The sequence below is a fragment of the Sebastes fasciatus genome, chromosome 6, assembly GCF_043250625.1.
Source record: "Sebastes fasciatus isolate fSebFas1 chromosome 6, fSebFas1.pri, whole genome shotgun sequence".
In the NCBI taxonomy this organism is placed as follows: domain Eukaryota; kingdom Metazoa; phylum Chordata; class Actinopteri; order Perciformes; family Sebastidae; genus Sebastes; species Sebastes fasciatus.
In genome coordinates this window covers 20469407-20485249 of record NC_133800.1, presented here as the reverse complement: position 1 = coordinate 20485249, position 15843 = coordinate 20469407, and the positions used below count along the sequence as shown (strand labels likewise).

General features: G+C 44.0%; 1 protein-coding gene across 3 annotated transcripts in view; it reads left to right on the top strand.

Moving 5' to 3' along the window:
* The window catches only part of rtkna (rhotekin a), a 59446-nt gene extending 44060 nt beyond the window's left edge, over positions 1–15386 (top strand). For all 3 annotated transcript variants that reach the window (XM_074638321.1, XM_074638322.1, XM_074638323.1), the window contains exons 2-11: positions 5434–5695; positions 6290–6343; positions 8419–8536; positions 8625–8849; positions 9003–9097; positions 9691–9797; positions 10005–10136; positions 11171–11336; positions 11480–11584; positions 12889–15386. In XM_074638321.1, the coding sequence (XP_074494422.1) occupies positions 5434–5695; positions 6290–6343; positions 8419–8536; positions 8625–8849; positions 9003–9097; positions 9691–9797; positions 10005–10136; positions 11171–11336; positions 11480–11584; positions 12889–13607 (1983 nt within the window). In that variant the 3' untranslated portion in view covers positions 13608–15386. The remainder of the gene's footprint in view (positions 1–5433; positions 5696–6289; positions 6344–8418; positions 8537–8624; positions 8850–9002; positions 9098–9690; positions 9798–10004; positions 10137–11170; positions 11337–11479; positions 11585–12888) is intronic.
* Positions 15387–15843: the final 457 nt, after the last annotated feature.

Here is a 15843-nt window from a genome sequence, read left to right as displayed (position 1 = left end):
TAACAGTCAAAATAATCAATATTAATTATTTTTTCAGAATCGTTCAGCCCCATCACCATCTTAGTTTAGCATGTTATCATACTAACATTTGCTAATTAGCAAACACAAAGGACAGCTGAGGCTGATGGGAATGACATTAGTTTCACAGGTATTCGGTCATAAATCAAATTATTGGACAGATTGAAAATTTGTCTTGATGAAAACAACTCGTCCGTAAGGGGAACATGAATGTCTCTACCAAATTTCATGGCAATCCATCCAACAGATGTCAGTCAGGACCAAAGTGATGAACTGAACCCACCGACCCGACCCACATAACGAACCTACGATCCTTAGAGCCATGCTAAATGGCTCTACTGTAGTGTACTGTGTTGTTTCTTGCAGTGTTTAATACTAATTTGTGTGTTAAACCTAACCCCGTGGACTACTAACCCCATGCTGTAACTGCAGCCGTCTGGTCTGCTCAGTGATCGAGGTCAGAGGTCAAGGTTCAGTGATCTGAACAGCAAAGCCTACTCATACGGAACAACACATCGTAAACAAACCATTACACACCATCTGCGGCGGCGTCAAATCCCCAAACCAGCATGTTTGTGTGTGTGTGTGTTTGTGTAGGTGTGTGTGTTGGTGTCACTGAGATCACACAAGTGAGGATCAACACACACAGGCAGACGGGGGACGGAGGGGTGACAGAGGAAGTGACCATCTGGTATCTACTGAGGCGTCAAATTACCTGCTGAAAGGTTACATTGGCCTTATGCATGATAATACTGTGTGCATCATATAGTGATGCCTTCAACATGAAGCAAGTACTATTTACTAGTGCTGTTATTATTGATTATATTCTATTTTCCCTTACATTATCCCTGATTTAGCTCAAAAGCTTCACAAGTACAATAATGGTTTAGAGTAACTGTCGTCTAGCAGTATGCAGTTTATCTGAACTCTGTCATAACTCCCTTTCAAAGTTAATTGCCAGCAAGACACTTTCTGTCTTTAGCCATTAGTGCAACCGTCAAATTTCGGAGTCTTTTCTTTTTTCCTCTCAGAAAAAGACACTATCTCTCCCAATTATTTCCACGTCTGCTCATTTACAGAGCTTCATGCTTCGTTACCTCGGCAGCAGTTTTGCTCATGTAGAACCCACCGCCTGTCTTTCTGTTGCCAAACCTCTTCATTCCCTGATTGCCACCTCCCTTTTGCCAACACTTGTGTGTTTTTTTCCATCATTGTTGTCTTCCAGCGCCTTGATCTACTTCTCTGTTGCTTGTCGTCCTCACCATCCCTCATCGCCTCACCCTACACCCTGCTCGTCTCTTGGCATTCATCGCTTTCTCTTTCTTTTTCTCCCACTTGCAGTTCCTGTTCTTATCTCTTTTTTTCTCCCAACTGCCTCTCACACTCCACCCAGACCTTTCGCCCTGTCAACCCACATCTCCTCCTTTCTTCTCTCTCTCTCTCCTCGCTACTCTTTTCCTCAAGTCCAACCTTGTTTTCTTTGACAGCACTACCTCCCCTCTGTGTCGCTGCTTGATACCCAGCATGCATTGCTTCCCCGTCGCCCATCCACCCTTCTTTCACCTTCTATCTGGCTGCTGTTCATACTACCACCATCACAGGCGGACAGCCTCTCTGGCAAAGCCCACTGGTCTAACACCTGCCACTGTGAAGACACTGTGTGAGGGAATCACTGTGACAATGTGTGTGTGTTTGTTGTTTTTATGTGTGCCTGTGAGTATTTGGGAAAGATTACAAAAAGAAAGTAATCTAGACATTTGTCCAGCTTATTGTTGCTTGTTGTTTGGTGTGTTTATCTCTTACTTTGCCGTCTGTGAGTGTTTATGTCCGTCCTACTCTGTTAGCCCGACATACAGCCTGACTGGTGGATTAGAGTTACATCTAGGCTGCTCATTTTCTATTCTGAGATCCCCCACAAGGAGAAGCCTGTTAATTTAGCTGCTATAAATACAGGACCCCCTGCTAGTGGGTCACTCTAAGACACACTGCATGAAACTGGACTGTGGTGACAGCTCCTTAACTCCCTGTCTGCGCATATGTGTGTGTGTGTGTGTGTGTGTGTGCATTCCTTCAAAGCTGGCTGGCTAGCCTCCGGCTCAGTGGTGCATGGAGCATGGTTTGTGGTGCCACCATTGACAAGGACATTTGGACACAGCCGGAGCTGGGCTTTTCTCTCTTTATCCTTGGTTCACATTTCTTTGTGTATGTTTATCGCTTACAAATAATGGTTTTGTTCTAATCGTATAACATAGCAATCATTTTTTCCACAAAACAAGGTGGTGTATTCAAATAGTTCAAATAGTATCAAAAAATAGTTTCAGCACTGAATCTTGTCTTTCTGTAAATAGGACTTTTTTTATTAAAGATGTAGATTCTGCAAACAGTGGATAGTTTTCATGTTTGTTGTCTAGGAGTGTCAAACCTTGCGCTCATTATTGTATTATTGGTGATCTAGGAAATATGCGCGTTATTCTCTTGCTCTCTTTTAAAGTATCGGTTAAATATTCACTGCCAAAAAAATAAACATAAATTCAGGCTTGAATGTGCATTTTCTTCCTCTCTTCTTTTCTTTTTATCCCATTCTCACTTATAATGGCTTATTCTCTATCCAAAAACAGACACTTGAATGGAAAAAAACAACTCATTCAAACAATAAACTCTCATAACACATAACACTTGACCTTGCAGACATCCAGTAGCTAACTGCTGTGTGTTTATACAATTGCTGTAATTTGGTCTCCTTTCTTTTACAGTCAAGAGTACTGTAATTGCTTTTCAGTCAGTGAAAGTGTTTATTTAATGGCAGGGCTTATTTGTGTAGCTACATTGTGTTCAACAGCCACAGTGTAGATTTTACCCGACTCGAGACTGATCATTATCTTCATCAGCATAAGTACACTCAATCATGCCCTCATTTTGTGTAATAATTCTTCACACTGGCAGTGTTTCTGAGGAGAAATATGCAAGTAATCACCTCCATCTCTTTTAATGTTAAACCATTTTATTGCAGCAAGTGATACAATTACTTGCTGTGTTTTAATGTTTTGGTGGTTTGGTTTAGAGACATAATAGTTGGATCTTGTGTGTGATTTACAGCTGTTAGTGGTGCTTTCACCACCATGTAGAACAAGTGTGGTTATATCCCAAGAAGCGAGTTAGTTTTTCCAAGACTGTGGTTAATCAGAAACCACACAAAACCTAATTTCAAAGTGCGCTGCGTCCAAGCGAGAATCCGTGTCCAAATGTGGACTTTTATGTCTAAACTGCATTCATTCCTTTCCCACTGCGCCTCTGCTGAACAAAGTGTGGGAGTCACGCTACATACAAAGACAGGTAGAGAGGAGAATGAGGGGTGTGGAGGAGAAGAAGAAAGAAAAGCCTATTGAGGACGGTGGAGTGGAACGGATGGAGAGTGAGGGAAGGCGGAAGAAAATGAGCAGTGAAAGTATAAAAGCTTAAATCAAAAGAATAAAAAATTCATAAGAATCGGGCAGAGAGAGAGAGAGAGAGGATAAATGAGAAATATCCGAGTAGAGGAGGAGAAGGTGCATTTATCAGGGAGGAGAGAGGGGTGGGAAAGGAAGGGCAAAGGGAGCATTAGAGATTATTTGTGGGGATAGTGTGAGCTTGTTAATGTAGCACTGGAGACACACATACTCCAGCAGCCGAGCAGATGTTGCACATGCAGCATTCATTCATTATAAATACAAAGTAACCATCACATTTTCCTAACCTTAAAGACGACCTTACTGATCAATATTCCTCGGATTGAAGCAATTGATGTGCAAATGTGTGACTCAAAGGTGTTTTAGATTCAAAAAGAGCGCTGGCAGTAACACTCAAGGTCAAGCCGGCTTTGCTTTTGCTTGATTATTGGATCCCTTTGTGCTCTCTCATCCCTCTCACCTCATATGTTAGCGCTTCCCCTCACTCTCTATTGTTTTAAGTTCAGGCACATGGTGCTTTTTGTGCTGCTGACAGAGCGAAGAGGGGCTTAGAGACGCGTTTAAACTCTGGACAGCATCACCAGAGACAGAGCCAGACACTTTAGGATTGAGGAACCCTTACTGACTGCACGTGTTTGGGTTTGTGAGTGTGTGTGCATGTGTCCACAGTGTGTGTGTGTGTACTTCTGAGTATGTTTTGCCCCAGATAAGCCAGGTCAAATTGTATTTTTTTCCTTTGAGAAAGCAGCTTGTAGAAAAGGGGCCGTGTGTGTGTATGTGTACATTTGTGTGTCTGGGGTCTCTCATTTGGGCTGCAGACGTTCAGCATTTGACAGCTTCATTCTTTATTCCCTCACTGGAGATGTGCCGCTCCCTCTGTGTGTGTGTGTGTGGTGAATAAGTTTGCGCTAAATGATTCAGCATCTCTGTGTCTTCTCAGCGGGGGGTGGGCTCATCGGTAAGAGGGCAAAAGGCCATGTGTTTGAATATTGTCCATGCCACCACTCTCTCTCACACACACACACACACACAGACCACTGAACACTGACTCCTGAGTGCTTTCAGAGACACACCTCGCTAATGTATCCACAAGAGACCTGTAATCTACTGCAGACTAACACTCTTCCTTTCTTCTTCAGTTCTCCTGTTCTTGCCAAAAAATTGCCCTTCTTTGTATCGCTATCTGTTAGATAAGTCACGCCTATTCTCTGCCTCCCTCAATTCACCCCTTGCACTTCTCTAATGATGCCTTCCTCCTTTTGCAAAAGACTTTTCAAAATGTGTCATTTAAACCCTTCAGTAGTCAGAATGTTTTTGGCACCGTTGGGCAAAAATTCCATAATAACCTTTCAGCATATTGTAATTCAAGTGCTCTGAGAGATAACTACACTTCTTCACCTCCTCATGGCTCTGTTTTCAGGCTTTAAAAAATGGAGCCCGTGACAGGAGACTTTGGCCAATCACAGGTCATTTCAGAAAGAGAGCATTCCTATTGGCTGTGCTCTGGCTGGTGGGTGATCATTGGTATTTCCTCAACTCATTTCAACATGACTGCCGGGTCACAAACCTTCTCATTTTACAGCTCAACAGTACGCTACAAGATGTTTCTGAAAACATTTGAGGCAAGAAATAGGCATTACAGTAACAGAATATTGATTCATATTTGATGAGCGCTGCCTAGTTTGACTGTTTGGTCTGAGTTTGCGAGTGATTAACAGCTGCTCAGAGACGGCAGGCTCCAGCTCGGCTCTGATTGGTTGTTTTCCTCCGGTCTGGGAAATCTTGCAGATGCCATTAGGAGTACAGATTTCCTGTCTCAAGCACTACTGTCAGGATATAGTGACCATTTTATAAAAAGTACTTTTATTAATCATATTTGCTCCATTTCTACCCACTGCAGTTTTAAGCTTCATTTCACTTACACTCTCTCTTTTTTCCTCTTCTCTCCCACCACCCCTTGTCCTTGCAGGATAGCGACATCCAGAAGAAGATTGACCATGAGATCCGGATGCGCGATGGGGCCTGCAAGCTTCTGGCCGCCTGCTCCCAGAAAGACCAGGCGTTGGAGGCGTCGAAGAGCCTGCAGACCTGCAGCACTCGTATCATGGCCTACATGTCGGAGCTGCAGAGGATGAAGGAGGCTCAGGTCATGCAGAAGGTCCCGCGGAGGTCGTCGGACGCGGGGCCGATGGACAACAGGCTCCCATGCAAAGGAAAAGTGGCCATCTCGGGCAAGTAGTAAAACCTTGTCTGAATGTCTGGATGTGTGTGTTGTAGCAGAATTTTTTAGGGGAATTTGTGAAACTTAATTTATTTATTGTTGGAGATTTGGACTAGCAATATATAAGGAAATCTTTGTGATCTCTTTAGTGGTATGATTTAATGCAGGGCTCCTCTTGTCAGGCAGATGCTGCCTGTTGCGATGTAGCAACGGGCAGTCAGATGAATGATTACGGAGCTACTCTGTTTGTATCGCAGACGCACTGCAGAGAGATAATTCACACCAGGGACTCCAAGACAACAGGGGCTATTTTTTCAAGTTGTTTTGTTTGTGTTTATAACATGATGAGAAGGTAAAAAAAAATAATAATGAGTTGTGAGACTGAGAGCATGTTTGTGGGTGGAGGTTCATGGGGGGCACTGTTGCATGTCTGGTACCCAGCTGGAGAGCATACTACACACACACACACACATAGACAGTAATTAGCTGTGGATACTTTAGCCAGTGACTGAAAGCAGCATGGGGAGGGAGACACACATGTCAGTTAGACAGTAAGGGCGATTAACATTTTTGCGGTCTAATCCCCTGTCTGTTGTCGTTACAGATTTTCGGATTCCTCTCATGTGGAAAGACACGGAGTACTTCAAGAACAAAGGAGGTGAGGAGCCACCTCTGTATGCGTGTGAAGACATTCATTGATAGAGTATTAATGATTTATGCCTGTTGGATTTATTAATGATTTGCCTCTGAGGGAAACGTGTTGAATGTGTGTGAAAGCTTTGCATAATCACAGGGGTGAATGTGGGATTCCTCATGACTAAAGAACAAAACGATCACCTTTTATAAATGGCTAGAGGGTGAAACACTGATGTGGACTTTTGAGTTTCGTATTTTGAAAAAATCTGCTGAGCCACTGAACTGTGCAGACAGACCATACTGTATGACATTTTCTCTACTCTGTGCAGCACATTTCCTGGAGCTGATTATTACAATCTGTTGCAGCTTCACCAGAAACCTCCGTATTTTCCAGGAACTGATTTTTCTAGACATGAGGAACTCCTGGCAGCACAACCTGACCCACTGTTCAGTCCTGCTGGCTTTGCCTCTTGGCTCTGAGAAGCAGCAGCAGCACACAGGTGCTGAACTGGGTCATTATTATTAGTAGGGCACTTGAAGACAAATGAAGTCTGTTGCACATTTAAGGAACTCCCTTTTTTTCCTGTGGAATATTACTGTGAACCATTTCATGTTTAAATGTTTTCATGGCATTTCAGAATCCAATGGTGCAGTGAAAATATAATGGTAATCTTTATATCAAGTATTTGCTCTCCCTCCTCTTGATGGGAGTCAATGTGGGTTAACCCCCCATGCAGTCATTATAACAGTCGCAGAGCTCATTCCCTCCCCTGGCAACTTGGACAGAATTAATCTGCATGACCTGTGCATATAAATGAACTCAAGAGACAGGTAGTAGACTCTTAACAAAGCTTAATGAGGCTGTTAGTCAAGGTCATTAAGCACACCGAGACATAAACCGAGCCCAGGAGGAGAGGAGGAGTAAAGCATGTTCCTCCGTCACGTGTCCAATCACATTTTAAGCAGTGCTTTGAGCACACACATGGAATAATAATAAGTGTGAATATTAAGTGTCAATGTGGCGTACAGAGGGAAGCACATGCGTAAGTAGGAGCAGACAGCCTCTCTCAGCCTTTTCAGTTGTCACCTTGAATTTTGAGAATTTGTGCCGGAGAAGAAGAAAAACACTCAATTAAAGAAAGATAGTAGACCATCAGGGGCCACGCTATTTATATTACAACAAGGATACCCACTGTTATTGAGAATATGTTGGTGTTTTGGCACAAGGATTCACCATAATCATTACCCCAAATCATGCTTCTTTGCATTGCATGTGTATTTCCTGAGATAGTTTCTCTACAGTGCATCTAGAAGGCAGGAGTTGTTGTTACCCAGCTCTCGTTGGCTGATAAGTATGTTTTCTTTAGTGTATAATCACCTGAAAATAGGAATCATTATGTTTTTGTTAGCTTAGAATGAGACATTTATGTCTACATAGGGAGCGGTTCCTCTCCACGGAGTTGTTTGTACAGTAGCCCAGAACGTACAAACCAAACTCTGTTAACTGTTCCTGCTTGGGCCGGAGTCAATAAGGTTACGCGCTCCCGTCGCCGCCGCTCTCTCTTTCTTGCTTCACCACTCACTTCCCCGTCTACGCACTGGCTCTGCTCCAAATGGCTCTAGAGAGGGCCATTTGCATTTTTGCATCGGCCACCGTAGCTCTCCAACATGCTTGGCACACGAGAGAGGCTTCAGTTTGTTGACTTCTCCTCACCTCACCACTAGATACCGCCAGATCCTAAACAATGGACCTATAAAGACCATTGTGCTTTAGTTTCAACCACACTTGACAGGAATTCTCGGCACAGCTGGCCATTGAGATCGCTGAACTGAAACTAACAACAGTAGAAGTGCTGGTCAGCCAGGTGGAGGAGCTGATCTTTTTTAAACCTTTAACTACTCAGGTCATATTTCCTCTCTATAGCCTCTGGCCTCAACACATTGTTGCAACAGTTACCTACATCTTGAAGCTGTTTTTTGAAGCTGAAAATAAGTTTTCAAGTGATGCAATTGAATGTTGAGATGTTACATAAATGCAGTGTTTCACAGATTTTTTTTTTCTCTTTTGTTATATTTTTCCACCTCGTCCTTTCACAGAGCTTCATCGGTGTGCAGTGTTCTGCCTGCTGCAGCTGGGAGGAGAGATCTTCGACACAGACATGGTGATAGTGGACCGGACGCTCACCGATATTTGCTTTGACAACACTGTCGTATTGTAAGTGATCTGTCTGCAGTACTCCGAAAAACCAGTCTGTGAGTGACTGATATATGATCACGTTCATCATATGTGTATCCTTTCGCAGTAGTGAAGCCAGTCCGGGTTTTGAGCTGCGTGTTGAGCTGTACAGCTGCTGCTCCGAGGACGACTATTCGGCAGGGAGCACGCCGAGGAAACTAGCCAGTAAACTGAGCTCGTCGCTGGGGCGATCGGCTGGGAAGAAGCTCAGAGCCGCCATGGAGCCTGGGCCGTGTAGTCCTGTTAGCAACGGAGGGGCATCTCCTCTTCTGTTGCCAGTTCCCTCTGTACCGTAAGTTTAAATATCAGCTAGTGTGCATGTTGAATAGAGAGAGGAATAATATATATTTCAGAGGGCATAAGTAGGCATATTTATGGAGACCATTTTTCACATGCATGCTCAAACGGTGAATAAATTTCCATCCTCTCTCTTGTGCGTTGACAGGGGCCCTAAGTACCACCTCTTAGCTCATACCACCCTGTCACTGTCACACGTCCAGGACAGCTTTCGCACACATGACCTCACCATCTCAGGCAACGGTGAGTGGCAGCCTCCATCAATCTGTCTCCTCACCATCTCTCTGTCTTCTCTGCCAAATCGGCCATCTGTCTGGTGTTTTGTGCTCCTCTCACTCATCACTGACTCACTTCTCATCCCTATAGTCTAATAATTTCCCTTAAACCAAGCGTACCGTACGTCTCCTCCCCCTCCCTCCTCTCCTTCTTCCTCTTCCTCCCTGTCCTCCCATGTTCTCTGACAGACAGCCATTGTCAAGGTCACAGTAATAAAGGCTGTGCTATGAGGTGACTGCTGTGTAAAGCTGTAATGATGTGGGCTAACAAGGGCCCAGAACCTCAGACAGACAGGCCCCTAGTGTTTTATTCATTGGCCCTTCAGCCTGCTGTAAAGTTTCATTGCTGCACTTCATGACACTCCCTGCAGCTGCCAGTCTTTTACACCCCTGTGCCTTGTTTTGTGTGCTTAAGGGGGGTAGTGTGTGACGAAGTGTGTCTCTGTGTGTGGATGCACTTGACTCTACATGTCTATGGGTGGATTTTGAACATCATGTGGGAATCTTTTTATTTATTCATGGTGTTTATTTTCGCCCATCCGTCTCTCTCTCTCCCTGTAGAAGAGTGTTCGTATTGGCTGCCTCTCTATGGCAGCATGTGTTGCCGCCTCGCAGCTCAGCCTCACTGTATGACCCAACAGATGATGAGTGGATGTTTGAAAGTTAAGGTAAGTGTGTGCGGCAGTGATAGAGGAACTATTCCTCTCAGGGTTTCAATAAATTTTGGCTTTTGTCCTGGTTTATTTTCGTCCTTTTCTCCTCCTCCTCCTCCTCCTCCACCACTTCCCTCCTCTCCTTATTTTTGCCATCTCTCTTTGTGTTTCTCTCCCTGTCTTTCTCTCCACACTTCACTGATCTTTTTCTCTACCTCGCAGCAGTTGGGAGGTGACCCTCAGAGTTGGACAAAAGTGTACGCCGTTCTAAAAGGAACGAGCCTTTTCTGCTACCACCGGCAAGAAGATGTGGAGGCCAGTGTCGAGCCAGCTTTCACCATCGCCATCAACAAGGTCAGCAAAGGAATAACATAAAAGGAGGCAGTATCTGGAATGGAGTGAAACACTCCAGAGGTTGATCCCATTCAGTTGTGTTGTTTTTGGTTACTCCTGAGGCATCGGTAGCATAGATAGAAAGGAATTGGGTTTGTGGATTGCTGCCAATTTGAATCTCAAGCGAACTGATGGACTCTAAGCCCAAAAAAGTAAATAAGAAATGAGCTCTTCTCTTATCTACCACCAACGGTGCCCTTGAACAAGGCGTTAAGCTACCAGTTTCCCCAATAGAGCTTATCAGAAGCCAAGAGTAGAAAACTGGTGCTCAGCTTTCAGGTGTAACTGTGTAAATGTTCAGCAAGCCTGGAAAAGAGCAGGCATGCCTGGATAAAAGGCTTTAAAATGAAATCTGTTCAGTATGTTCTCGAGTCTTTGCAAACACAATAAAACACAGCGGTCAGTCCCATCCAACAAGGAATCATATTTCTCTCATCCCTCCGTTTTTTCCGTGCACCAAAGTGAAGAAGAGTCAGTAAGCCAGTCAGGTTCTTTATCATCTTATTTCCTGTGTCGGTGTCTGAGAGTTGATGCCTGCGGGGCTTCTCATTCCTTCCGCAGTGACTCATTCAGTCTTTTGTAGCCTCTGACCCTGAGCTCCCAGCTGACCTGAAGCCAAGTCGGTCAGTCTGTATGATCCTTTGGCAGTCTCTCCTAAAGAGGAAGGAGCAGTGTGACGAATGGATGAATGGACCAACACTGCCATCTAGTGGTCACAAATAGACCCAGACACATTTGGAGCAGAACGAGGATGTGGGAATTGGGATTCTGCACCTTTTGTTGGATAATTGCTGAAGGGAAATGGCTTGGAAGAGGACTAATTAGTGGCTTTATTAGTCAAGGCTTATTTTCAGTGGGGACTTACAATTACAATTGCCGTAATGATCACTTGTTGCAGCACGTAATTTTGTTCATTCACGAGTGCCGGCATTCGTTTCCTGATTGTAGTCATTTTGTGGCAGATAATTATATTCTTTGTCGCTCCCGTGTTTCAGGAGACCAGAATACGTGCGTCAGAGAAAGACCCTCAAAGTAAAGTTCAGAATATCTGCATCAGTAACCAGTACGGAGGTGAGGAGGTCACACACACCCTGACGACAGACAGCCGCGAGGACACGCACCGGTGGATGGAAGCCTTCTGGCAACATTTCTATGACATGAGTAAGTACTTGTTATGCTTCAACACAGGAAGTGTGTGATAAATACAGTCACTCTCATATACTACATAGCTACTCAAAGGATTAAATTTCAAGGACATACACTGTTGTATATTCTGAAAGGGACAATTTGTCTTCAACATAAAGGTCAATGGAAACAGTGCTGCGATGACTTAATGAAAATTGAACTGCCATCACCAAGGAAACCTGCTCCTGTCACACCAAAACAGGGCTCGCTCTATCATGAAATGGGTAAGACCTTTTTTATATGCAATCAGAAAACATTTCTGGTCACTTTTAGCTTAAAAAAACAAACAGAAGATATATAAGCGAAGGCAGGGAAAGAACGCTCTGTGCCTGCATTGCATGTGACTGTGTGTAGCTTTAATTCCTCGGGTCCATGTGCATGAGAGATGACGTCACAATTAAATTTTCTCTCTCTGATATCTCAAACTCACACTCTGCTTTACTTCTCTGTGCTGTAGAATAGAACGAGTCTTATCTCTGACACGCTGACTCACTCTCTGTCTTCTGTTTCTCTGTTCCTCTTTGTCCTTTCCAATTTTCCTTGTGTGTCCTGAATCCATCACTCCTGTCTCTTTTGTCCTTCTTTATTATTTCCTTGTGTCCTCATACATTATGCATGATCGACGCCACATTTTTCATCAACTTTTCACCATTAATTTTTAACGGGTGAATTATCTTTATCCTTGAACAATTCCTTTTTCCTTCTCTTGTCATGCCTTAACATTCATTTCCTTAATAAACACGCATCAACCCTTATCAATTCTCTCATGACCATCAAAACACATAAAACTCCACCTGTTGCACACCTCCTATCCACTCCACCCCTTCTCTCTCGCCTACCTCCCTCTCGGTTTTCCTAACCCCCCCTGGCAGCCCCTCTTGCCACACCCTCCTCTGAGGGTCTTCTGCTCCAGGATAACGCTGTGTCTGCCGAGATTCGTGCTCTGCTCTCGTCCTATTACAACGACAGGTGAAGTAACAGGAGTAGGGCTTCATATAAATGATGCTGTGGTAAATGTTGCAGTCCGGGATTTACTGCAAATCCAGGATCAGCCTGGCTGATAGTGAGTAGATTCTGCAAAATATTACAGGATAGGATCTTTCTGTTTCATCATTAGTCCTCTTAAGCCTTACGACTTTTTACAACACATTTACATGATTTGTTTTCGTTGTGTATTTCATTATTCTGCACAACTGCACAATGAATTACCAGACAAACAAATAAGCACTTTAATTTGCCATTTTTCCTCATAAAGTACAGAATATGTTTCAAGGTAACATTTCATGAACTGCAAACATGTCTCTCTAAATCTATCCGTACTCCATACTTCCAGTGAGATCAAAGTATTAATTAATTTTGCATTAAAACCATCCTAATCCCTGCTTTAAGGGATTAAGAAAAAACATTTATATTCATCTCAAGACTGGATTACCAATTAATGTTCCAAATGGTAAGAACTTCCAGGCTGGAGCCCTGCAGTACACAGCAGTACAGTATAATGATGAGTTTTGCTGCATCTCTCCTGCAGTTATTGAGTCATCCGATGACCTCAGCAGCACTGTGTCAGACATCCTGGCTCGGAGGATGCAGGAGCTGGAGCTCCGCAGCCAGCTGGGCACCTCCCCCACCTGGATGTCTATGTTTGAGGAGAACAACCCCAAAAGCGCTGGCCGCCCCCGTCCATGTACTTCTCGCTTTTCCGGCCACAGCCCCTGCACCCCTCACCGACTGACCCGCAGCCCCGTGAGCCCTCACCGCTGCCCACAGCTGAGCTTGCTGTCCTCGGACGCGAGCCTGACATCGGACAGCGACAGCCACTGCAGCACCAGTCCCTGCACTCACCGCCACGGCTGGCCCGAGCCCTCCTCAAACTTCTCCCTCTCGTCGTCTTCCCCCTCCCGCCTGAGGCCACGCACTCTGTCGCTGGACGCTAAGCTCAGCACCCTTCGAGGGAGGGGGTACGGAGGAGGAGGGACCCTCCAGTGCCCCTGTCAGCCTTCTCCCTCCTCGCTGTTTGCCCCGCTCCCCATCATCTCCTCACAATCGCCTCGGTCCCAGCGCAGCACACAGACCACGCTCTCCTGCTCCAGCTCCACTTCCAGCAACAGCTCCAGCAACAGCGAGGGCAGCCACAGCCCCGAGTCATCCGAGGGAGCCCCCTTCTCGAGGCCCTCCCCGGCTCGACGCAGCCTCAGGAACCTCAGGGCCAGACTTGACCCTCGCAACTGGCTCCAAAGTCAGGTATGAACGTGTCCTGCCTGGCAAACATTTTACGCTGGCCCTAAAGGCAACAGTGCCCTTTAAACCACGGTTTAAGTGGTTTAACACATGTGAACCAACCTCAGGCAGTCTGCAAGGCCACATGCAAAGCCCTGAGGAGGATCAGCTGCCTCTATAGCCTGCCTCCTGGTGGAGGACGGATCATGAAAGACCCTCCTGGGGGCAAACTGGAATGTCTTCTAACACAAAGGACAGGTGACAATCACTGCAGGCCACTCTGCACTTTTCTGGGTTGCCACAATCTTGAAGATGGCCCAAAACTAAATGGGAGGTACTTCTGCTTGCTTTGAGAAATGATCATGGTCTTGCTGCTTGGGAGAAAGTGATGCTAAGAGATAAGGACTTAACACGCCACACTGGGCCTACTGTCTGTCCTTGGACTCTAGTTCTGAAACAAGAAAAAGGGTTGGTTTTGTCCTCTTCAGCCATCCTGGTCACTCAAACAATGTTTCAAAATCATCTCTATTAATGCACTAGCAGTACTTTTGACTGGATGTTTCCTATCTGGATTTTATAAATAAAGGTGTGCAGTGTTTATGCTATGAAAGCCAGTGAGCATGTGGTAAGATGAACATACGGTATAATCAGTCAAGAGTTCTCAGATGTTAGAAACTGTTAAGTGTCGAGGGAAGGGTTGGTGTCGCTTATCTGTACTGTGATATCTACTTCAGTCTAATTATTCATACAACAGATGATCTTTGTGGTTCTCCTAAAATTACTATGCACCATTTTTGTTTTGTTTTTTTGCATGATTTGACTTACAGTTAAAATGTTGAACTACTTGAGATCATGTCAACAATGGTGAAAGCTTAACTTTATGCAAGTGCTCATACATACTGTACTGGTTATTACTGTGATCTCTTCAGGGTAAAAATCTGTGCTCTGGTCTTAACTTTCACACATTTATCTGCACACTATTGAGGTAGGTAGGTAATGGATCCTTACATACATACTGTAGAACGAACCTGAGAATAAGCTGAAATTAACCAAAGCTCAAGTATTATTGAAAACCCAAGCCATTCTGGTAATAATTCTGCTAAACTGCAGTATTGTGGGATCCAAGTTCCTGATTATGGAATTTCCAATAAAATGTGAAACATTCACCAATCAATTATTATGCAACACAGAAACATACTAACATGAAACCCCAGTCTCAACCATTTGGTCACGATAGTGCGAGCAAGAATAAAATAGTTTGTTTACACTGCCATTTATGTATTTAATTATGTAAGATATTGTCATTTAGACAACTCTTAACAGCAGTTTTTGTCACAAGAAAACAATCATCTGACTCATGGCGTCCATATGAAAACAAATCTGTGTCTGTCAGTACAGGAAAACCTCTTCTTCTCTGTCTTTATTGTTTACTGTGGATTTTACTTTGGTAATCAGAACTCGGGCAACCATTTTGACTAAGCATTAAAACTGTCAGATTGTTTGAAAAACATTTGTTACTGTAAATTAATTTTTAACAAATAAACCTCCTCTTGTCTTTTGTTACATTTTATTATAAATGCAGCTATATTGATACCTGATTATCATAATGTTAACAGGTGATGTGCAGATCTTTAACTGTTATACGCATAGATAACATTGAATGTTATAACCTTGCAAGAGTTCCTCGTGTTAGCAGGCTTCACGCTCTGCATGTGCGCCGTCCTAGGAGGCGAACATAAAAATGAGAAATGTGGAAATCTCATGTTTAAATAATATAACAATAATTATAATAAATGTTTTATCAATTCACACCTGACTCTCTTTCTTCACACGTCCACGTCATTTTTATCTAAAATATATGAAATACAATCTTTTGAACTGTCACAAATACTACATGTATGCCTAAGTCTGTCAATGGTAATGGATTTTCCAAGTTCAATTAATCCTGTGTATCTCTTACTTTATGATTAAATACATACCTTACATACACTCACCGGCCACTTTATTAGGTACACCTTGCTAGTACCGTGTGGTCTTCTGCTGCTATAGCCCATCTGCTTCAAGGTTGGACGTGTTGTGCGTTCAGAGATGCTATTCTGCATACCTTGGTTGTAACGAGTGGTTATTTGAGTTACTGTTGCCTTCCTATCATCTCGAACCACTCTGCCCATTCTCCTCTGACCTCTGACATCAACAAGGCATTTCCGTCCACACAACTGCTGCTCACTGGATATTTTCTCTTTTTTGGACCATTCTCTGTAAACCC